Source organism: Pimephales promelas, chromosome 11, assembly GCF_988280905.1.
Source record: "Pimephales promelas chromosome 11, fPimPro1.hap1.1, whole genome shotgun sequence".
NCBI lineage: Eukaryota > Metazoa > Chordata > Actinopteri > Cypriniformes > Leuciscidae > Pimephales > Pimephales promelas.
Window position 1 is genome coordinate 5,392,579 of NC_142779.1, and position 23,115 is coordinate 5,415,693.

A 23,115-nucleotide genomic window follows, 5' to 3' on the forward strand; every position below is an offset into this window, starting at 1 on the left:
ACTCAAAATTTCGACCCGAAAAAAAAAACGACAGTGTTACCCCTTACGTTTTTTTTTTTTGGGGCGAAAAATTAAGTATCCCCAATCTTCTTGAAACTCTGGATTCTGATAAAGGGCCCTGAGACTTAGACCTGAGTGCAAAAATTGAGGCTTTAGATCCTTCCAGAGCTGAGATATCGAAACTCAAAATTTCGACCCGAAAAAAAACCGACAGTGTTACCCCTTACGTTTTTTTTTTTTGGGCGAAAAATTAAGTATCCCCAATCTTCTTGAAACTCTGGATTCTGATAGAGGGCCATGAGACTTAGACCTGAGTGCAAAAATGGAGGCTTTAGACCCTTCCAGAGCTGAGATATCGAAACTCAAAATTTTGACCAGAAAAAAAAACGACAGTGTTACCCCTTACGTTTTTTTTTTTGGGGCGAAAAATTAAGTATCCCCAATCTTCTCAAAGCTCTGGATTCTGATAGAGGGCCCTGAGACTTCGACCTGAGTGCAAAAATTGAGGCTTTAGACCCTTCCAGAGCTGAGATATCGAAACTCAAAATTTCGACCCGAAAAAAAAACGACAGTGTTACCCCTTACGTTTTTTTTTTTTTGGGGCGAAAAATTAAGTATCCCCAATCTTCTTGAAACTCTGGATTCTGATAAAGGGCCCTGAGACTTAGACCTGAGTGCAAAAATGGAGGCTTTAGACCCTTCCAGAGCTGAGATATCGAAACTCACAATTTCGACCCGAAAAAAAATCGACAGTGTTACCCCTTACGTTTTTTTTTTTGGGCGAAAAATTAAGTATCCCCAATCTTCTTGAAACTCTGGATTCTGATAGAGGGCCATGAGACTTAGACCTGAGTGCAAAAATGGAGGCTTTAGAACCAGCCAGAGCTGAGATATCAAAACTCAAAATTTCGACCAGAAAAAAAAATGACAGTTACCCCTTACGTTTTTTTTTGGGGGGGGCGAAAAATTAAGTATCCCCAATCTTCTCAAAACTCTGGATTCTGATAGAGGGCCATGAGACTTAGACCTGAGTGCAAAAATGGAGGCTTTAGACCCTTCCAGAGCTGAGATATCGAAACTCAAAATTTCGACCAGAAAAAAAAACGACAGTGTTACCCCTTACGTTTATTTTTTTTTTGGGGCGAAAAATTAAGTATCCCCTATCTTCTTGAAACTCTGGATTCTGATAGAGGGCCATGAGACTTAGACCTGAGTGCAACAATGGAGGCTCTAGACCCTTCCAGAGCTGAGATATCGAAACTCAAAAATTCGACCAGAAAAAAAAAAACGACAGTGTTACCCCTTACTTTTTTTTTTTTTTGGGCTAAAAATTAAGTATCCCCAATCTTCTCAAAACTCTGGATTCTGACAGATGGCCATGATACTTAGACCTGAGTGCAAAAATGGAGGCTTTAGACCCTTCCAGAGCTGAGATATCAAAACTCAAAATTTTGACCAGGAAAAAAAACGACAGTGTTACCCCTTACGTTTTTTTTTTTTTTGGGCGAAAAATTTAGTATCCCCAATCTTCTTGAAACTCTGGATTCTGATAGAGGGCCCTGAGACTTCGTCCTGAGTGCAAAAATGGAGGCTCTAGACCCTTCCAGAGCTGAGATATGGACATCCCGCATAGTATTTATCCCATTATAAAAATAGTGGTTTATAATGGGAAAAATGCTACATAGGATCGCAATATCTCAGCTCTGGAAGGGTCTAGAGCCTCCATTTTTGCACTCAGTTCTAAGTCTCATTGCCCCATTGTCCATAAATAGGAACTTTTTCAAATAGGACTTTTTTTTTTTTAAATCTGTGTTATTGTACTTGTATTATTAATTTTAAATTACTAGATATTTTATTTTCCTTTATAATTATTTAATTCTTTTTACACTATATGTTGGTTTATTGTCGTTTGGAAAGCACTAGATGTTATTTTGATTAAAGATAATGGGTGCACATTAATGAAATAAAGAGGTACACTCATAAAAAAATGATTTAATATAAACGGCAAAATTCTATAAAAAAATAACAATAGTGCATTTTGATTTCAAGCATCTGTGCACGCTTATTACTGCCAGAAGATGGCAGTAGAATCTGTATTAACTTCTATGATCAAGCAGGATCATAAAACGATAACCTCTGAAAATTTCTTTCCATTTATTTTGAACAACTTTGGGCTGACAGTCGATTCCTATACCTCAAAATATATCCTGCACTGTGACGACAGTATTTTTTTAAAATAGGAATCCGGATGTTTTTATTCTTTTCCTGTTCGATTGTAATACACAAGTAGTCAATATGAACCGGGACGTCTGAGGAAATTCATTTAGTCCGCGCAGTGTGTACATCATGTAAGGGCCACTCAAACTTTAATATCCTGCTGGGCTTCAATACGTAAAGGAATGCCGTCCTCGTGACGACTGTTGCTTTGGTCAATATGTTATCATCATCTTCAGGACCTTGAGGCAAAACTGTTGCATATTTCCTTTATTCAAACATGATCCACAAAGATTTTCCATCCACAGCCTCAACGTTTAGACAATATGACAAAGAAAAGTTACAAAGTTAAAAAAAGGGGAATATAAAAAAATAATGCCATACAACACACACCGCTCAAATAATCTGATATAAAATATTGAAAAATAAATACACTTAAAATACAACCATTTACACTCAACTGTTTGGTAGGTCAGCATTTTCTTCTCCAAAAATATCTTTTATATTCTTTATTTTTATACATCAAAAAAGTAAAATAAAATAAAAACATGGTATTTCCCCCCTCTTAAGTGGCAGTGTTCTGTCATATTTTAACTTTTCTTTTTTAAGTTCAAATTGAGTTATGGCATCTCATGAACCTTACAAGCACTACAAGTGAAACACTGCCGTGTTTATTAAAACCGTAACACATGACAAGTCCCTCAGTTCAAGCAAAAAAAAAAAAAAATAATTCTTTCCTTTGTGGTTCACTTGACCAGACACAAGTGGCCTCAGTAAGTTCAAGTGGAAACAGTGTTTGGTCTGCTGACTGGTTTCCTCATTGGTCCATGAAACTTCTTTTTGTCCATTTTTTTTAAATGCAGATACACTTTTTTCAGACAGTTCAAAATTTTTTAAAAAGTTCATCAGGTGATTTCTGTAAAGTCTTAAATCCGGCCTGTAAAGGACATCAGTACAGAGCAGCTTGCAGTACAGTATTTCCTTTGTAGCCTATATGAGATGGGCTTTTCACATCTAACTGTTAACCCAGTCTAAAAAAAAAAACAGTCATTTTCAATGCATGTTTTCACATTGTTAATCCGTCAAGAATACCACATAACCGGCCCAATAAAAAAAAATTGGCCAATGTATTAAAGCCGATAGAAACTATATTATTTCCTTCCGCTGAGACTCCTCAGATGCACACTGTTCGCCATGATGGTTTTGATTTGCTTGAAATATGATCGGAATCACTTCAAAAAAGAAAAAATCTGTTAAGTGCAACATGCGCTGTCATATCTCACCAATGGCAGACGGGACCTGTTAGGGATGCCTGCATCAAACAGTGAACATTTGTGCCAATCTGCTTTGTGAACGTGAACACCTCACCTATAACGCTGTGTTCACACCGAACGCAAATAGAGCGTCAAATGCGCTTATGTTAGACGCTTGAATCTACCCCGAGTTCAAGTTTTTCAACTTGCGCACAAGACATTCGCGGCAAAGTCACGTAATTTGCGACGTAAAATGCGTCTATTCGCGTCTTTGTATTGACTATTGACTGTATGTAATCTACTCACGCAAATAATTATATTCGCATTCAGTGTGAACACACCACAAGTCTTCAGAAAAATATTATAGATAAAAAAAAACATTAAAAATGAATAAAATAATACTGTTTCTTAATCTCTCCAGTTAACATGTTTACCATCACTCTTCAGCCTTGTTAAATATCAACTTTTTCTACTAAACAGTGTAAAAAGATCCTTCCGGCGGCCATATGAAGTGCATGAATATGATTGGTTGTCTGTGGCTAAACTCCTCAATACTTCCTATCACTGCACTGTTTCACACTACATACCCCTGGCACTGCAATATACTGTACTGATCCTGTTCTGGCTTCAGTCCAAATTACAAGTGTGAAATGTTACTTAACCCTGGGTTAATTGTGATGTGAAAAGCCCTAGAGACATACTCTCATAAGCAGCTCAAATCGTCGATTATACAAACATCACCACGTTATTCACTGGTGCCCCATTCAAATACGAAATAGTAACTAAATAAAAACTAGTGTCCGTGTTTGGCCTTCCACTGGTCTGAGAGTGCATTGGTTTCTCATAGTGTAGTTTGAGTGTGTGGTTAAAGTCTTAGTGCTCTTTGAATAGCCCTGACAAGATAAACTGCCCTTCTTTAGGTCGTCACACACATCTACACCTCCTCACACCTGGCCCTTACAAACCTCAACTCTCCTCAGGAAACCAAAGAGCCAGGAGTGGCGTGCACCCTGTGGTTTTCTCAGACCAGCGAGGCCTCGGCTAGTCATAATTCTGTGATCTCTAACGGACTCTCGGACAGAGTGTCGCTGCCCTTGTTTCTGTGTAAAGGAGTTGATTTCGCGGACTCTGTTCGGGCGTTGCGTTCGGCATACAGTCCGCTGTCAGCGTGCAGGGCTTCGAGGGAGCGCGCCAGAGCCCGCTGGTCGTCCTCAGGCAGGCTGTTGAGGTCAGAGGTCAAAAGCGTGCCCGTGCTGCCGTGAACCGCGTGCACCCCGTCAGGACCCCTGAGCTCGATCGGGAGCTTGTGCTTGAAGCGAAGGGTTCCTCGACCCCCGACACCAATGCGCTCATCGTCATCATCATCCAGGTCACTTTGGATCAGCTGAGAGAGGAGAACATGAATGGATGAAATGATGTAATGATAAAGTGATGAACGCACGCATGGTGGCATGGAATTATGGGTAGATGAATTGGTTGGTTGAAGGATGGATGTAAGGTGGACAGAAGGAATGATGGATAAAATGAGGAATGGATGGATGCAATATTAGAGTGATGAATGCATGCAGGGCGTGATGAAATTATAGATGCAAACATGAACGCATGGATTAATGGGTTGATTGGTTGATTGATGATTGAATGAATTTATAGATTGGTGGATGGATGGATGATGGGTGGATAAAAGGAATGACGGATACGATGATGAATGGAAGAGAGATGCATGGGATTATTGATTGGTAGATGCGCAAATTGATGATGGTTAAATAGAAAAACATGGATGGAAGGATGGATGGATTTATGGATGGTTGCATGATGGGAAGATAGATAAATCGTAGATAAATGCGTGGAATTATAGATTAGCAGATGCATGGATGGTTAATTTGAAGATGTATGATGGGTGGATAGAAGGAAGAATGGATGAAATAATAAAGTAGATAAATGATGATATGGATTGAATAATACATTGATGGATGGACAATGGATTCAAGACAGGGTGAAGAAGAAGAAGAAGAAAAATATTACCAACAGAAAAACTAAACTTTATAGCAGCTTTAGCGGAAACACCCAGTGAGAGCAGCAAACACATCAGTGAAGCAGTGAAGAGCAAGTAAGGCAGGGTCACATGACTCATTGTGGAGAACACAGATGTCTCTCTAGACAGCAGGAGAACCCAGGGTTTCTATTGATAAGACAGGGTGGAGACAGTCAGCCAGCAGTGAGGAAGAGGGGTGTAGAGGAAGAGCAAATACAGCACCCTGTCACATCGCCCACCTCTGTGACTGATGATTGGTCACCGTGGCTTGTTGACTTGGTGACCAGACGAGCAGCAACCAGCTTTTTGAGTCTCAGGTAGTCATCCAGAACCACATTGAGCAGCGAGCCCTGATTGGATGGCAGCATTGGTCATGTGGTGTCTTATATCCTAACTCATTAAGAACATGATCTCACTTCATATTACATTTAAGGGTCCCAAACGCAGCATTGTTTTGGACAAAATAACACCACAAATGGTGATTCGAAACTCGGAATGCATTTGAAATGTTATCGTATGAGTTTGAGTCTGATCCCATCTTCTGTTTGTTCATGTTGTTTTCTATTAAAGGTTTGATTGGGTTGGCCTTGTTTATGTACTCCAGCCTTAACAGCTTTATCAGAAACTCTCGAGTTAGATGTTAGATTTGTAGTGTGTGTTCTAACCTTGATGGGTCCCTCTCTCATGATTTGCCCTAGTTTGGCAATGTTGTCATACTCCTGAATGGCAGCTCGTAGATATCTGTCATCCTCTGGTTTAGAGGCCTGAGGCTCACGTCCAAATGTGCCCTATGGAAGAAAGGCAATATATTCAGTACCCTATTAAGTCAAGATGTCAATTTCGACTCTACAAAGGCAAGATACCACTTCCGAACTCTACAAAGAGAAGCTTTATGTTGTTGTGATGTGGAATGATTCTGACAGTGTTTCTGTGAGTTAGTTACGTGTGTGCGAGCCGGGCTGTTCCAGAGGTCAGCGATGTCACTCAGGTCTTCGGGAAGATCATCCTCATGCTCCGCCTGTGCGGCTAACTCCAGATTCCTGCAGAAAGGATCCAGCCACACAGGATTCGCTCTATAAACACACACAGAGAAAGAGAAGCATTGTGAGACAGATAATAACCAACACATTATGCTTTAACATATTTGAATGTTGTCACACGACAACATTCAAATATGTTAAAGCATGACACAGCAAGAGTATTTTATGTTTTGTCACACATGTGACCATTTTAGCAGTCTGGAGCCCTGTTAACATATGTGATGCGATCTAGGAAAACCCGTCGGATGTCACGCTCGTACATTTTCAGTAAGGTCTAAAAACTGATCGAATGTCAGTTTTTTTGTCAAAATTGGGTTTTCAATAAATCTATGATGATTACTAAAATATGTGATATGAAAAAAAGGCAATAGAAAAAGAGCACCAGTCGTCCCGCAAGCAGGACGTGACCGTTAATTAAACCTGTTTTTCTCCAAATTCTATTTCTGAAAATCATAGCGATCAGAACTTTTGTTACAGGCAAACGATAAAAGAAATAAAAACAGATTTGGAAAGGGCTTGAACCCAGCTGTAATATGGTCTCAAAACCTGTAATATGTCAAATTTCACTGTGATGGGTTTTCCCAAAAGTCGCTTTTCTACTGTAGGGTCTAAGAACGGCAAGGAACAGTTCCAGTTATAGTTCCACGATTGCATGGCATGTCACAATTACAAACCGTTCTCGGCCAAGAATACTCAGCACAGTTGTCTAACCATGCTGAACTGTACTGGTAGAATGAGTGTAGTGACGTCGCCACTCAGGTCATCGGTCATTTCTCTGTAGCAGGCCAAGCATACTATTTGAGCAAATTAAATAAATTAATAGTGAATTATACAATTTGAAAAAACCTGATCATCCTCCAGTCGCTATTTACTTATCATGCCATCTGTAAGGATTTGTACTACATTGCAAAGATCTCCGTTATCAGCCAAACCGGCGGAAAATTAAACCATATCCGTAATGGCTGTACCGGATCACGCGGAATGCAATGGTTAAGCAACGAGAACGGTTCGGCCTGATGGTGGGAAAAGCGGCTATACAAAAAAGGCTCAAATCATTAAAGGAACACTCCGACTTTTTGGGACTTTAGCCTATTCACCTTACCCCCCAGAGTTAGATAAGTCCATACATACCTTTTTCATCTCCGTGCGTGCTATAAGTCTGTTTGACGCACCCACCGCTAGCCTAGCTTAGCACAAAGACTCGATGTGAATGGTTGCAGCTTTCATACTGATCCAAATGAGAAGCAAAATAACGCAAACGTTTTCCTATTTACATGTTGTGGTTTGTATAGTCACATAATGTACAAATAACAAAGTCAAATGAGACACAGACATCTTTTAACCGTATAAAACCTGGGAACTATTCTCTGAAGGCGAAGCACTGCTACTTTGACGGCGTAATAACCGCATCACCGGAGACACGCTGTGGTGAGGAGCGGAGAGTTCGCTCGGTGTTTGGGTAATAGAGTCAGCAATTTATAAATAGTAAAAGCGTAGTTTAGAGTCATGGGTTTTCGCTCTATTGTAAATCGCTGCGACAGTAAACAGGGGAGGTAATACCATGTTTCACAGAATTCCAACTAAAAACGCTGACTGGATGAAGAAATTGCTAACTTACTCTGGATATTTATCCAAACACACCTAAGATTATCAAGGGACATTATGTTTGCTCGGTACATTTGAGCGACGAACTTGAGCGTGCAAAAGGGTACGATAGGCTGTGAGTTCATTGTGCAAAAACAATTTGTGCTATTACTTTCCCCTTATTCTATCCTATAGTAATGCAAAACTGTATATTATATAGGCAAATGTATTTACTGTTGAATACATTTGGTTCAGCTAATAAATTGCATTTAAAACATATTGATTCCTGTAATAATAATTATTTATTCATGTGATATTTATAAATCTGGGTGCGTTTTTGGTTGGAAATCAATGAAACATGGTACTGTATTACCTGGTCTCCCCTGTTTATTGTCACAGCTCATACAATAAAGCAAACACCCATGATAAACTTTGCTTTTCTATCTAACGTTAGTAATTGCTGACTCTTTATTCCAACGCTGAGCGAAGCGAACTCCCTGCTCCTCGTCACGGTGCGTCTCAGGTGATCGTTATCACTCTGCCCAAGTAGCAGTGCTTCCCCTTCAGAAAATATAGTATTTATACGGTCAAAAGATGTCTGTGTCTCATATGGCCTTGATATTTGCACACTCTGTGACTATACAAACCACAACATGTAAATAGGAAAACGTTTGCGTTATTTTGTCACTCATTTGGATTAGTATAAAAGCTGCAACCATTCACATCCAGTCTTTGTGCTAAGCTAGGCTAGCGGTGGGTGCGTCAAACAGACTTATAGCACGCACGGAGATGAAAAAGGTATGTATGGACTTATCTAACTCTGGGGGGTAAGGTGAATAGGCTAAAGTCCCAAAAAGTCGGAGTGTTCCTTTAACATCTTTCTATCGCTGTCTCACCCTTCAAACGTGTACTTGTTAGTGTTGGGCATATCCAGAATATCCATCAAGCCCTGATTTCCTGCAGATAGAGAGAGATTACAGTAACAACAACACTAACACAAAGCCATGTTTGTCCAACTACAACATGTGTGAGGATTAGTCTCTGCTTCCTCCAAAATCGGAGGGATGGGACATTCCCAGCATTTTACCTGTGGAGCCGGCAACAATTGCCTTCAGCTTCCTTTTGTGCCTGTTTAAAACACAAGCAACAAAACGTAAATGCTGTGGTAAATCCTGTTCTGTCACTGTGACAGAACAGGATCTTAAGTGGTACCTCTTTCTTCTCTAAAAAATCTAAAAAGTGTCAAGTCCTCTGACTAATCTCAGTTCATTCAGAATGTAAAACATGACATAATCTGTTCTTAAAATACTCACACTGTGCGGTAATACCAGTTCATCAGGATAAACAACATGGCGGCAAGGAAGAGTAAAACTGCCAAGATGATAATGGCCATCTGGAAGAGATAAAGAGGTGTCCGTTCTGGATATTATGTATGCTTGATACAGCAAATACACAGGTTACAAATACACACACACCTGTAAAGTAGTGAGGTCATCGGGTGCGCGTGCAGTCACGGCAGGCTGAACGTCCAAAACGTTGTAGTTTCGAAACAGATTCCTCAACTGCTCCATGTTCTCATCGATCATTTGAATCACCCTGAAAACCAATAAATCAATTCAGTGAATCATTCGCCCTCAATGGATCAAAGCAACTGTGGATGAGAATATTTTAAGGCAAGAAGTCAACTATGGAAGTACACAACAAAACATTTATTTGTTACTTTTTGTTTAGCTTATCTAAGTTTTGAACATTCAATAAACATGACTTTTTATGATGGATTGCCATAGTGCAGAAATTAAAGTCAGGATCTTGATGAAGAGTAAAAAACTAAAATCTAAAAACAGCCTCAAAATCTAAATAAGTTCTTAAAAAGTGTTAAAAAAGTTCCTGGAAATTTGTATTCATGATAATATTTAAAACATAATTGCTTTTAAAAACATGTTATTTTAATAAGAAGCAGCCCCTGGGACAAAGTTCAAGAAACTACTTGACATGTATTAGTCATGTTTGGTATATAACGCTTACTTTTCCACATCCAGAATACGGTTTGTCTGCTTGTTGACCACATGAATCAGAACATCAGTTTGAGCAAAGTTCACTCTTCCCTTCTTATCCACATGAAACTATGGGAATGAAACATCTGAATTAACTCATTTGCACGGCCATGAAAGGAGATCTTAGTACAGATTGGCGAGTAATCTCATTTATCACAATATGAATAATGACAGAACAAACACACATTTACCTGTACGTCATCAGTGTTGACTATGGCTCCTGTGATGTTTGAGAGCAGGTTTATAAACTCCTCCTGAAACAGCCGGACACGCTCCGGTATCTCATTAATGACGATTTTCACCCGCTGGTCATCTCTCAGAATGTAAATGCCCACCAGAGCCACGTCACTGTGTCCGGCCAGATCTCTCGCCAGCACCTCCACCACAAAATAACCCGGATCATATGCCATGAACAGGTCAAACGTACGGATGATTCCATCAGTCTCACCTGAAAAGAAAGAAAAGTCAGTAAAAATAACACCAATAACGAACAGACATGCGAAGAACGTGTAGAGCACACCGACCGATGATGAAGACGTTGCCCATGTCTTCAGAGTCATTGGAATGAAGTTTGATGTAGCGGATGGACAGAATGTGATAAAGAACAAGACTGTTGTTGGCGATGTCATTATCGATCGCTTGAACCCGGATCAGATCAGAGCCAACTTTAGCATCTGCAGCCACACCTGGTAGAGAGAGAGAGACAAATAAGCTTTCACATACACACGTTTACTAGATATATAATAGGGATTGTCCCAGGGGTTGTTTATATTAAAATATTTATTTTGAAGTATATATTAAAATATAATTGATATAATAATAATATTAAATAAATGCAAATATTATTGATATCATAAATAATATAGATTTTTATTTTTGTTATATGAAGGTCTTGGTAACTTTTTTGTGCTACTTTTTAATGAGATTTTAAGTTACAATAACTAGGTAATAAAACCGTACATAGGACTGTAAAAAAAAAAAGTGCTACCATAATAATAATTATTTAATGATAAAAATAAATGAAAGCCCAAAATTAAGTCAACCTACAAACAGTGCTCAGAAAACTGAAATAAAATAATACATACAGATTAATTATTAACATCCAAATAATGAAATAAAGAAACGTAAAAAATAAAACAAATCTGTCACCTGCGGTGTACTCCAGCTTTGTGAATCTTGGAGACTGGTCGTTGATGTCCTCAAGGAAGATTCTTACTTCCTGTAATGTGGGATCACGGCTCAGGTCGAGTATTCGGGCCCGCTGTGACCTTTGACTTCTCAGAAGTGTCCAGCTTCGGTTACTGGAAGCTTTAACGATTATGGAATACATTGGAATTTCTTCCCGATCCAGATCTTTCTTGACGCGTAAAACCCCGGCCACACTCATAACAAAGTTTCCTTCAGTATCGCCTCCTAGAGAAAAACATTAGTAATGCAGTTAATGGAACAAAGTGAATACTACTCACATTCACATGGCCTACTAAGAGGCTTTTGCTATACTATCAAATGTGCAAAAATATCTTAAAGGCAGTTTGATCAAATAATGAATTAATAAAGATATTAAAAATCAGTGTTATAATTTAGTCCAAGTCATTTATCATGCCTAAATGGAAGTTCATGTCAAGCGCACTGGATTGAAGGAATCTTTCAGCAGAATCTTTATTGTATTGCACATAGTTTAACAAATGTACTACAGTAGGTCATCTGAGGATCCAATGCATACAGATCTTTTGCATACTGTACATGGCATTACTTCAGACGTAGTAAAAGCAGTAGGTTAGTGCTCTATTTTGAACATAGTCATCGTTTTGCTTAGTTTACAAGTGAAGTTTCTCAGAAATCTGAATTTCAGCATCTTCTGCTGATGCAATGACATTGTGCAAACTGAGGAATTCATTGGCAACTGCAGGGCGGATATGTTCTATGAAGACAGAGTCTTGACCTCCAATAGTTAATCTAAAGTATTTGTGTGAGAACTAAGTTCACTGACCATCATGTATATTCTTTCATTAATTTGTTCGGCAGAGAGATTACTGTGCAGTACTTTAGGCAGTGCAGATGATCCAGACTGAATGGAGCCTAACATTGGATAAGCATTGTATAATGATGCACGGTTCATTTTTGTGTTTTGACGTTGTGTCCGCACCTGCGATGAAATAGTAGACGATAGCATTAGAGCCCTCGTCTGCATCGACTGCACCCGTCACGTTACCCACAACAGTCCCAGGAGACGAGTGCTCGGGTACCGACAGAGACTGATACGGCAAACTTCCTCTCTGAAATACACGCAACACACAGAAGTCAAGACTTAAGCAATAAGTGGTGTGAAAATTTCCAACCACCACGTTTCATAATGTAAAAGTTCTTTAAGGCGCAGTAAGCAATAACTGAGAAACTGTTGATTTGGACTATATGCACGCATAAGTTCCGCATTTGACGCAAGGATGCTCTTCAGTTTCCGGTTGGGGAGATTAAAGTGGAGGAAAACGGGATTATGGCAGAGTCTCCTGTCTTCTGTCTTCCCGTCTTTGAAACGAAACTTTAATACGTTTAGATGTAATTTTATATATAGTTATGTTTATTTAATATAATTTTAAAAAGAAGCATAAACACAATGTTTTTGTGACTAACATTTTCATAGAGTATAAAATCCAATATAAATTCTTGGTATCGCATTGGACTCTACGATCGGCGGAAGTAATCCAGCATCCTTAGACCTTCACCGGAAATACCGCCGTGCATAGAGCCCATTCGAACCAAAGACAACCCTCCACCCCAAAATGCAATGCAAGAGTGGATGTGTCTTTATCATAGCTGAAGTGAAGAAATATAATGAACAAAAAATGAACATACAGCACACAAGAGGAAGGGTTAGTTGTTAGTAGCCAGCAGCACAGCAGCTCCAGACAAACAATAACCCTAAAACTGTCCTGTCAGCTAACATTACAACAACAGCATATCTTAGTTCTCGAGCAGAAGCTACGCAATCTCTGCATCCGTTTTCAGGTCTTCCAGCTTTAGTCTCTACAGTGCTGGAAAGCTTTTCTAATATTAACACAGGTCCTAAAGCTCTTGCCTGATCATAACCTTTCTTTTTCCAGGGATATTCCTCTGACCTTTTCTCTTTTGTAATGTCTCTCAGCCATCTCTCTTTCTACAGTCTTTCCTCTTGCTCACTATCTCTCCTCCCCCAACATGAGTGGGCACGCCCCATACTGCTGATTGGCTACAAGTGTGTTGTGACGCTCGGCCTGATCCGCTTTCAACAGAATTTCTTAGAAATTGCTTACTTGACCTAAACTGGCCTATAGTCTGTACTTAAAAAATAGAGTAATATATGTAATCTTTAGAAGAAAAAAAAAACAGTCATCAAAACATTACCGGAGGTTTAAGGAAGACGGGTTCATTGTCATCGATGTCAGACAGAGCCACCTGTAGCGGCTGCATGGTCTCATATGGGACTGGCTGTCCAAGGTCATACGCCACTACTACAAGCTACACACAAATACAGAGATTTAAATAGTTAGTGTACCATTTATGACCAGTTTTCATTTATCTTTTATTTTGAATTGTGTCCTGAATTTTGTCATCTTTTTCAGTTGCCTTGTTTAAAAAGAAAGACTCACGCTGTACAGTGCTTGTTTCTCTCTGTCCAGTTTAACCGCAGTGGTGATCACTCCCGTCACTGCATCGATATGGAAGTTCTCCCAGTCTCTGTTTCCGGCTCCAGTCTGAAGGAAGCTGTAGCGGACCTCTCCATTCACCCCCTCGTCCTCGTCTGTGGCGAACACTTCATAAACCACCAGTCCAGGAGGCTGTTCCTGCATCCACATACACAAGAGAATGCTCACTCATTCATGATGCCACATAAAGGTCATCCAATCTATCACAATCCAGATATGGGGCATCAAATACGGCAAACCTCCATGTGACTCCATGTGTATTAAACTCATCCCTGTATAGATTTTAGTCAAATCACAAGCAGGGAATGTCTTAATTTTTATTTCTGTTTATGCATAAAAAAGGTCTGTTTACTACCTATCAGTCTAATCCAACGCTGCACCTGAAATTGAATACTTACCTACTATGTAGTAAGCGAAAAACAATGCACCAAAAGAGCATCCAAATACATAGCATTCAAAAAACAGTAGTTTCTGAGATTCTGGAGTGTGCAAAAATCAAATTCAAATGTAGTACCTACTTAGACATTACGCTATTTTATGAGGCACCACAGTTTTAAAGATTGTTTTGAAGATTGCACTCAAAATACTATCTGCTATGACACTATGGCTAACACCTCTGAGACACTGGGGTTGTTTTCATCACTTCGGCTCAGGGGGGAAAAAGGCCTTCACTATTAAATTTGACACACTCTTTTAAGCAACATGATCTTTTCAGTCTGGCTGTCAGATGTAAAGTACATTCCTATGATGTACCCTGGGATGCGAGAAAGACAATGACGAAGCCAAAAGAAGGAATAGCTGAGAACACATCAAAGTGCTTGAGTTGTAACGTAGACTCACTGTATTCCGGACACTTTGCACAGTAAAACGTCCTTTTAGATATCAACCCGCTGAAAGGTAAACCTGATTGCTCGTCTGTCTCTGGGGACACGCCTTCCACACGTTTCAAAGTTTGTTTGACACATTTTGAGCTAATCATATTAGAAAAATCTTGAAAAAAACTGCCGGGAGACGCAGTGTCCGGATTACCATGATTTCTACTCACTGTGTTTCGGACAGTCATTTCTAATATAAAACGCATACATTTTAACAACTATAAGTTGGTAAATTAATCATATTAATCTTCTTAACTTCGTTGTATAAGCGTCTATACACTCTTTTAATTGACAATTGCTCATTTGAGCATTATATTCTAAAGTTATATTTAAGAATTTTAAATATTATTATTTTTTTAATCCCTTAAAGTACAAATATTTACAAATTGTAACTCATAATTATTTTCTTAGACCATAAGAATGTTTTTTTTCCCCGTCATTTTCTGGTGGGTGATCGTGTTTTAAGAGCCGTTTTCTATTGAGGTATATTATCCCCTCGTCCATTTGTCCTGCCGGAAAACCTTCCCCTCGTCATTTTCTGAACAGTCAATGGTGTGTGTTAGAAACTCGCGTAGATTTCTATGAAACGTCTGGCTCTGGAAGCATAAGGTTGGTCGGAATCGAAAGAGGAGGAGGGAAAGATGACACGGATATGTATATACGCCGTGACCTGAAAGTGTTTATTTATATAATTTGCGAAAAAAGGTCAAGTGTCCGGAATACCGTGATGTCCGGAATACAGTGAGTCTACGTTACTTTGTAAGATGAGTGAGGAATCCTGCCTTGAATTACAATACTGTTTCCATTCAAAGTCGCAAATTTAGTTGCAAAAAATTCACAAAATTGGAATATCACATAAAACATTGTGAACAAAGCATGTTTTCAAGAGAACAAATCTGTCACTTCCTGGGAAATTGGCGCAAAATGTCTGTAATAAAAATGAAAGCTGCTGCAATCGGTGGATCTTTTTCTCTTTTTTCCTACATCAGAAGTGACTTGCATCTCAGAGCGCACAGACGAAACTCAATAAATGGCGGCATTTTATCTTGCGTTCGAATGCCTGGTGTCTGGGAGCATGATTGTGTGATACCAAATGATACCAAATGATTAGGGTGAACGATTTTAAGTTATCCAATTATCCAATCACATCCTCTGTTGAGGTAAAGCCATGTTTTACATCAACAGAGGTAAAAAGCGTTTTGTTGCGCATCAAGGGATTTATTCAGTAAATGTGTTTCCATTATAGTTTCTGCGCATGTCGTCTTATCAGAATTTTTTTTTTTGAATTTTGCACATCTCGCTGTTTCCATGCAACGTTTTTTTTTATGCAACATCCCAAAATTTGAATAAAAATAGGTGGATGGAAACATAATGAAATGACAATATGCTTTAGTAATAAAAAAAAATGAGTGATTGTTTTTTCACTGTTACACACCTCTAGTATATGCATGATAGTGCCATTGGCAGGCCGCACAAAGACAGGCCTGTTGTCATTGACATCTATGACGGTGATCTGAAGACTGGTGGTGCCCCAGAGGGGAGGTCTGCCATGATCGGTCGCCACCATAGTCAGATTAAACCTCTCAAAACTCTGCAGTAACCTCAGGGAGCGAATCAGCCCAGTGTCAGGATCCAGAGAGAACGCATCTGTAAAAGAGAGAGGAAGAGACATCAGCAGGAATATCAAACGCTGTACTCACAGTCATTTCATGAACTTGAATTGCTTTGTTATCAAGGTATAAAACAAAAAGGAACACTGTAATTTGATCATTTTATGTGTCTTGGTGGAACATCTACGAAGTGATCTACTCTTGCTCAGGTTGTTGTCTTGGACTAATGTGTTAAATTCCTCTTTCTGTCATTCCATTTCCGGTTCCATTTCAACAGCCGGTGGGTGAACTCTAGCTCATTAAATAAAAGAGAGCCAATTGCGCAACCCATGTGTGTATATATCTCTGTATGCCAGTGTGTACCCGCTCCAGGGCCCTGTAGACTGTAGGTAAGCAATGCATTCTCGCCCTCATCGAGGTCAGTGGCCTTCAGTGTGATCACCGACGTCCCAACCGGCTCGTTCTCGAACACACTAGTGGTGAAGACTCTCTCTGAGAAACGTGGACGGAAGTCATTTACATCCATCACAGTCAGCTGCACCTGAGAGATACAGAAACATAAGTTCAGAGATCTGATACAGAGGTGTTAAACATGGAGTACCAAAATAAAAATGTTTTCAAGTACTGTAGTTATGCATGAGCTGACCTCAGATACTTTTTGCACACATGAAACTGAAACTTCCTGTGCTAAAAATGCAAAAATGATCTCTGAACACACTGAGGATACAGCAAACCAACAACATAATGTGATAAATAATGATTCCCAAAAAGTGACTGGCCAACTGGACTGACCAAGGCCGATTTGGTGCATTAATACGTGCATTTGGTGCTTTAAATAATTCCTAAGTATTATGCAATGTTTGTATTGTACTTTGCACCAGCTGATGGTATTTTAATTTTCTGCTTGTTTTGCTTCTATACTTCCCACTTCCTTGTATCATCAGAGTGAATAGAGGAAGTGTGGGCTGAACGCTCGGCCAACCCACGGTCTTCACGTCTTGTGAAACTTCATTTGCAGAGCTGATGCTCTCTTCATATCCTTCTTAAACAGGAAGTGGAAGTGAAGTGCACTCTGCCTGGTCTGCGTCACGGCCTCTCTTGCTCAAATCATTTAATCCATGTTTGGTTTTTATTTTATGTGCCTGAGGTCAACTGGTCTTTGCAGTTTGCAGAACGGGTTGATTCCATACTAAGAGGATGTCACAGGTTCATCTGGTTGTGTCTGAATGAGTCAAATCTAGCTCTAGCCAGAACCAAGTCTCTATTTTCATGTTTTGAAGTCATAATTGTGATGTGACGCAATCAAATGGGCTCAATTTCCTATTTTTTGGAGCTCATCCGCACCTGGACGGAGTTTTCTCTGCGGTTGTTGGGGCTGCCGCCAGGGTTGTCTCTGGCAAAGGCTGTGAGAGTGTAGCGGTCTTTGGTCTCTCTGTCTAGAGCAGACAGGACGTAGATGTCACCCTGTTAACAAAGGAAATCAATATTGAATATAAAACATTATGTCATTTCTTTTTGTCTTTGCTTTGTATTCATACCAACACACTTACCGTAGAGGGTGTGATGCCAAACCTGCCCTCTCCATCCACTAGCCCGTATTCAATGACAGAAAACCGGCCAGAGTCTGCATCTGTCGCACTCACGCTCACAATAATGGTGCCGAGTGCAACATCCTCAAAAATGGACTTCTGTACACACATACACAAACACTTTGGTTTAAAAGTGTCTTATTGTATGCTCACCAAGTTTGCATTTATTTGATCAACTAATATTAAAAATAACTGTTTTCTATTTTAACATATATTATTTTATATACTGAATTTTCAGCAGAAGTGATACATGATCAGAAATCATTCGGATGACTGATTTGCTGATCAAGAAACATGTGAAAATGATGAAAATAGTTGTGCTGTTTAATTTTTTTTTTTTTGGAAACCATACTTCTTTTTTTTTTTACACAAAAATATTTTAACATAGTTTTCAAATACAGTGAGGTTCCTAAAGTCTACAACAATATTGAAAAGATTTAAAATCTTTGACATGACATAAAATGCAGAATAAGCATTTTCTGCACTATTTCTAATTCTAGCAAATCAGTGACATTGGTCATACTCAATCCTAACAATTCATAATATAATGAGTAATCAAAAAGTTCCCAAAAAGCAACACAGAAGCATTTTCACTTAAGTCTCAGACTGTTTGACCCCACTGTAGGAGTTATTATATAATGCTTCCTGAATGCAACTGGGAAGTAGTAGCCTGATTCTCTGGTCTGTGCTGATGTACCTGATATAAAGGTTGTTGAAAGACTGGGTTGTTGTCGTTGACATCGACGATGCACAGATAGACAGGAAGTTCAGCGAAGCGAGGAGGCGAGCCATAGTCCTGAGCACGCACCGTGAAGTTCAACCACTGCACTTGTTCATAATCTACCGTCCGATTGGCCACAATTTTACCTGTGGATGGTGATATCGAAAGACATCCGTGATCAGTGTTGGGTAAGTTACTCTAAAAAAGTAATTAATTACCTCTTCAACAGTGTAATTAGATTACCGTACTAATTACTCTCTCTAAAAAGTATTTCATTACTTTTAATTACTTTAAAAATCCCATATCAATCTCAACCAGCTGAATAATACAAGGATAGACATGAATCTGTTTTAATTCTTTCAAATAAACACTATAAAATTGCATGAATTATCCTTAAACAGACCAAGGTGAAGAAGGTTACATGATAAAAACATACTTTTTAACATCAGACAATACATTTAGATGTTAAACCCACTATTGTTTTATGTCTGATCTCATGACATTTCACACTTTTTTCATTCATATTTTACAATAATTCATACGAATTTGTACAAGTGCGGTCGTAATATTTAGACACCTTGAATCGCTGTGAGATCGGATTGATCTATACACAGTATTTACCTCAATTACATCAGAAGTAACTGTAATTAAATTACAGATAAGTGAAGAGTAGTCCCTTACTTTACATTTTCAAGGGAAAAGTAATTAAATTACAGTAACTAATTACTTAGTAATTACTTAGTAATTAGTTACACCCAACACTGTCCGTGATATAGTTTAGAGGTGGAATTAAATCAGCAAGGTGTTAGGGTTGGAACACTGATTGGTCAATAGAAATGTTGCAGAAATGCAAATGTGCAACCTGTAGATGGATCTTCAAGTCTAATGTAGTCTCCACGGGGCAGGTGCAGGAGCTGGTAGATGATCTGTCCATTGGGTCCTTTATCAGGATCAACAGCAGTCACCGACAGAAGTGTGGTACCAGCCACAGCACCCTCCAGAATCCTCTCGGAGAAGTTCGCCACGCCGAAAGGGCGAAAACGAGGAGCGTTGTCATTCACGTCCAGCACGTTGATGGTCAATTTGGCTGTGGAGAGAAATACAATTTAGATGAGTTTGATAAACAGTAAATAATTATCCCCAGGTTGGTTTAGTGTTGGTCTAGACGATGGAAACTATTGAAAGGAAAACCTGACAAACCAGCATGGATAGTCTGGCAAAACTGGTTAACTTTAGACTGGTGGGGACATGTCGTCCTGATCACATGCTGGTCTTTTAATAGGCGCAAGAAAGAAAAAAAAAGTTTGCAATATAACTATTCCAGTTGGGTTTTACCGTTTTCGATGAGTTCAGCCGATTTTCTGATATTTAGAAGAATATCAGTAACCAGACAGTTTCTGGTCTCATTGACTTCCATAGTAGGAATACTATGGAAGTCAATGAGACCAGAAACTGTCTGGTTACTGATATTCTTCTAAATATCTGAAAATTGGCTGAACACATTCGAAAACGGTGAAACCCAACTGTTTAACTCTGGGAGAGTGATAAAATTAGTCTATTTCCAAAAAAAAAGTGGAGTATCCCTTTAAAAGGAGGTTTCAATAGACGAACAACAGTAGAAAAGAGGAAAGAGAGAAAGACACACAGATCTTTCTTACCGTTAGGTACACTGACTGACATGTCAATGACATCACTGGCGTTGTCATGCACTGAAACGATGATCTCAAAAGTGGCAACCAGCTCTCGGTTCAAGGGGTTTCGTACAAACACAGCCCCTGAGAAGATGGACACAAATATTTTTAAAACAACAGCACAACAGAGTTAATTTTATCCGTAAAAAATAGATTATTAATAAAAATGTAGAGTGTTTAGTTCCTAAATTCCAGAAGAAGAGTTAAACAGTATGTGACATCTCAGAGGGCCAAAAGTGCAACAAAGATGTCTTCTAATGTAGTTCACCTGTGTGGAAGTCAATCCCAAACGACTGCTGCAGCCCATCCACTGGATTATTCCCATCATCCTTTGCTTCCACAGAGATGATGTAATACTCCAGGCGGGGTCGTAGATCAGGGTCCTCGGCGGTGAGCGTAGCTACAACCTCTCCAGGTGGAGTTGACTCGTTGACGCTGATCGTCTGCACGGGCCGTATGAAACGAGGACGTGAGTCGTTGATGTCATCTAGAACAACAGACAATGTCGCCGTCCCGGAGAGAGAGGGCGTGCCTCGGTCAGTTGCTATGACTACCAGGCGGTACGAGCTACGTTCCTCCCGGTCCAGTGTAGCATTGCCGACCAGAACCGCACCAGAGAGAGCGTCAACGATGAAACGGTCTTGAGCGCCGGTGTCTAACCGATACTGCAACCAACCGTTAGAGCCGGCGTCAGCGTCACTCGCCGAGAGCTGCGTTACTACCACACCTGAAAATACACACAACACCACATTACACATCTTTAACACAATAGTATGTCTCTGTGTGTGTATGCATATATATACAGTAGTCAACATTTGAAGTGGATACAAAAAGTTCATCAAAGATGTCCTAAGACAAGAAAGGGTTTTGTTCAGAATGTATAACTTTGAAGAAAAGTTTTGATTTACTTTAAATGTTGACTACTATATATATATATATATATATTTATATAATTTATATAATATAAATTCAATAGGAAACTGATATTTATTTATTGTTACTTTAGTATTATTTATATACAATTATACTATTTATTAATATTTTGAACTAGTTTTTATATTTTCAGAGGCTCTTTAATTTTATTTAATTAAATTATTTAAATTTAATTAATTTTAACTGAGGGGAAGATCACGCCCTGTGCCAAAAATTTATAATAATTACTAAATTATTATTAATTCTATTTTATTTAATTTTTATTTTTTTATTTTAAGTTTTAGTCATCTTAAGTGCTGTCAATCTATTAAAACAAATTAACTACTTATTAACTACTTATTCTGTAATTAATCTCGATTAATTACACCTAACATTCAAGGTTTTTAATGTATTTTAATTTTGTAATAATTTTTTCACATTAAATCTCAAATTAATGTACAAACAACAAAGACTTTAGCCTATATTTAAATTATTTGTTTAATGGCATGTTTTTCATTTTATTTAAGTTTTAATGTTTTTAATACTATAGTCAAGTCAGTCAAGTCAAGTATATTTATATAGCGCTTTTTTACAATATAGACTGCATCAAAGCAGCTTCACAGTATCAATCAAAACATAATAACAATATTTGTTTCTTAGTGGAAAAACATCCACATTTGGTAGAGCTGATCATGGCTATTAATGATTGGTTAATTAATTTGAATATCCCTATATTTATTTACAATAAATAAATATGAATTAATTTATTATTATTATTATAACAACAATCACACACACTCCCACTATACTGCAAATGGGACCAACAAACCAGATTATACTAGTCCCTCCACCAGTTAATCCAGCTCCATCAGTTTATACAGTTTCTCTCACCCGTGGGGCTGTTCTCTGGCAGGTGTACAGTGAAACTGGATGGATTGAAGACAGGTGGGTTGTCGTTTATGTCGAGGATAGTGATTGTGAGTGGAACGCTGCTGTTTAAACCTCCCACATCCTCCCCGAGTAGAAACAGCTCCACCCGAGGCACAGAGAAAGCCTCCCGGTCCAGAACAGCACCCCCACGCACTGATACCAGCCCTAGAGACGGAGAGAGAGCGGGGTGGGAAAGAAAATGTGTCACAAGTGGGAGGGGTGCTTGATTACGAGAAACTCTGTGGGTGTGAGGGTTGTAATCATGTATATCTGACAACACCACAGAAATAAAAGTATCTGCATGTTAAATTGAATTCAATGTAAGACCTTTGAATATTTGTAAAAAAAAAAAAAAAAAAAAGGTGAAACCAATGAAACCAGTGGACAACATTAACAAAACAAAACAAAAAATGAACATAACCAGGGCTTGACATTAACTTTTTTGCTCACTAGCCAATGTTTTCCAAAATTACTAGCCACGCAGCATTTTTACTAGCCACATTTTTGTTGAAATTTAAGTTTTATATGATTAAAGTTGACAATGGGGCTTAAAACGTGCAAATGTACTAATATTATCATGAGCTTAAAAGCTCCTTTTTTGAAAACATGTTGTCTATTAAGATAAACACATAAAAATAGCTTCTGAGGCCCTGTTTACACGAGAACGCTCGCGGGTGAAAACGTAAAAATATTTTATCGGATGTGCCTTTCGTTTACACGGCGACAGCGTTGAAGCTTAAAAACGCAAAAAAGTGAAACCACCCTCCAGAGTGGAAATCTTAAAAACGCTCCACCGGCGCGTTCCCATGTAAACGGTAAAAACGCAAAAGTCTGCTTGACAGTGAAGGTTGTACGCAGGCGCGTGGACTTGGTGTTGTTGTAGTATGCACTCCTAGCCGCCTGAAGTGCAAACTACATTGAATTTCA

At 38.9% G+C, this 23,115-nt stretch overlaps 1 protein-coding gene across 1 annotated transcript in view; it reads right to left on the reverse strand.

The window, feature by feature from the left end:
• Positions 1-2,469: 2,469 nt before the first annotated feature.
• cdh23 (cadherin related 23) overlaps positions 2,470-23,115 on the reverse strand; it is a 247,724-nt gene continuing 227,078 nt past the window's right edge. The window contains exons 46-69 of the mRNA XM_089116802.1: positions 22,150-22,353; positions 20,615-21,073; positions 20,314-20,430; positions 19,518-19,742; positions 18,632-18,801; positions 17,896-18,033; positions 17,690-17,809; positions 16,709-16,886; positions 16,171-16,382; positions 13,804-13,998; positions 13,559-13,672; positions 12,324-12,453; positions 11,327-11,590; positions 10,702-10,863; positions 10,369-10,625; positions 10,149-10,246; positions 9,599-9,719; positions 9,437-9,516; positions 9,211-9,251; positions 9,020-9,080; positions 6,443-6,572; positions 6,165-6,287; positions 5,739-5,849; positions 2,470-4,851 (exon numbers count right to left, since the gene is read on the reverse strand). Of these exons, the coding sequence (XP_088972928.1) occupies positions 4,513-4,851; positions 5,739-5,849; positions 6,165-6,287; positions 6,443-6,572; positions 9,020-9,080; positions 9,211-9,251; positions 9,437-9,516; positions 9,599-9,719; positions 10,149-10,246; positions 10,369-10,625; positions 10,702-10,863; positions 11,327-11,590; positions 12,324-12,453; positions 13,559-13,672; positions 13,804-13,998; positions 16,171-16,382; positions 16,709-16,886; positions 17,690-17,809; positions 17,896-18,033; positions 18,632-18,801; positions 19,518-19,742; positions 20,314-20,430; positions 20,615-21,073; positions 22,150-22,353 (4,049 nt within the window). The 3' untranslated portion in view covers positions 2,470-4,512. The remainder of the gene's footprint in view (positions 4,852-5,738; positions 5,850-6,164; positions 6,288-6,442; positions 6,573-9,019; positions 9,081-9,210; positions 9,252-9,436; positions 9,517-9,598; positions 9,720-10,148; positions 10,247-10,368; positions 10,626-10,701; positions 10,864-11,326; positions 11,591-12,323; positions 12,454-13,558; positions 13,673-13,803; positions 13,999-16,170; positions 16,383-16,708; positions 16,887-17,689; positions 17,810-17,895; positions 18,034-18,631; positions 18,802-19,517; positions 19,743-20,313; positions 20,431-20,614; positions 21,074-22,149; positions 22,354-23,115) is intronic.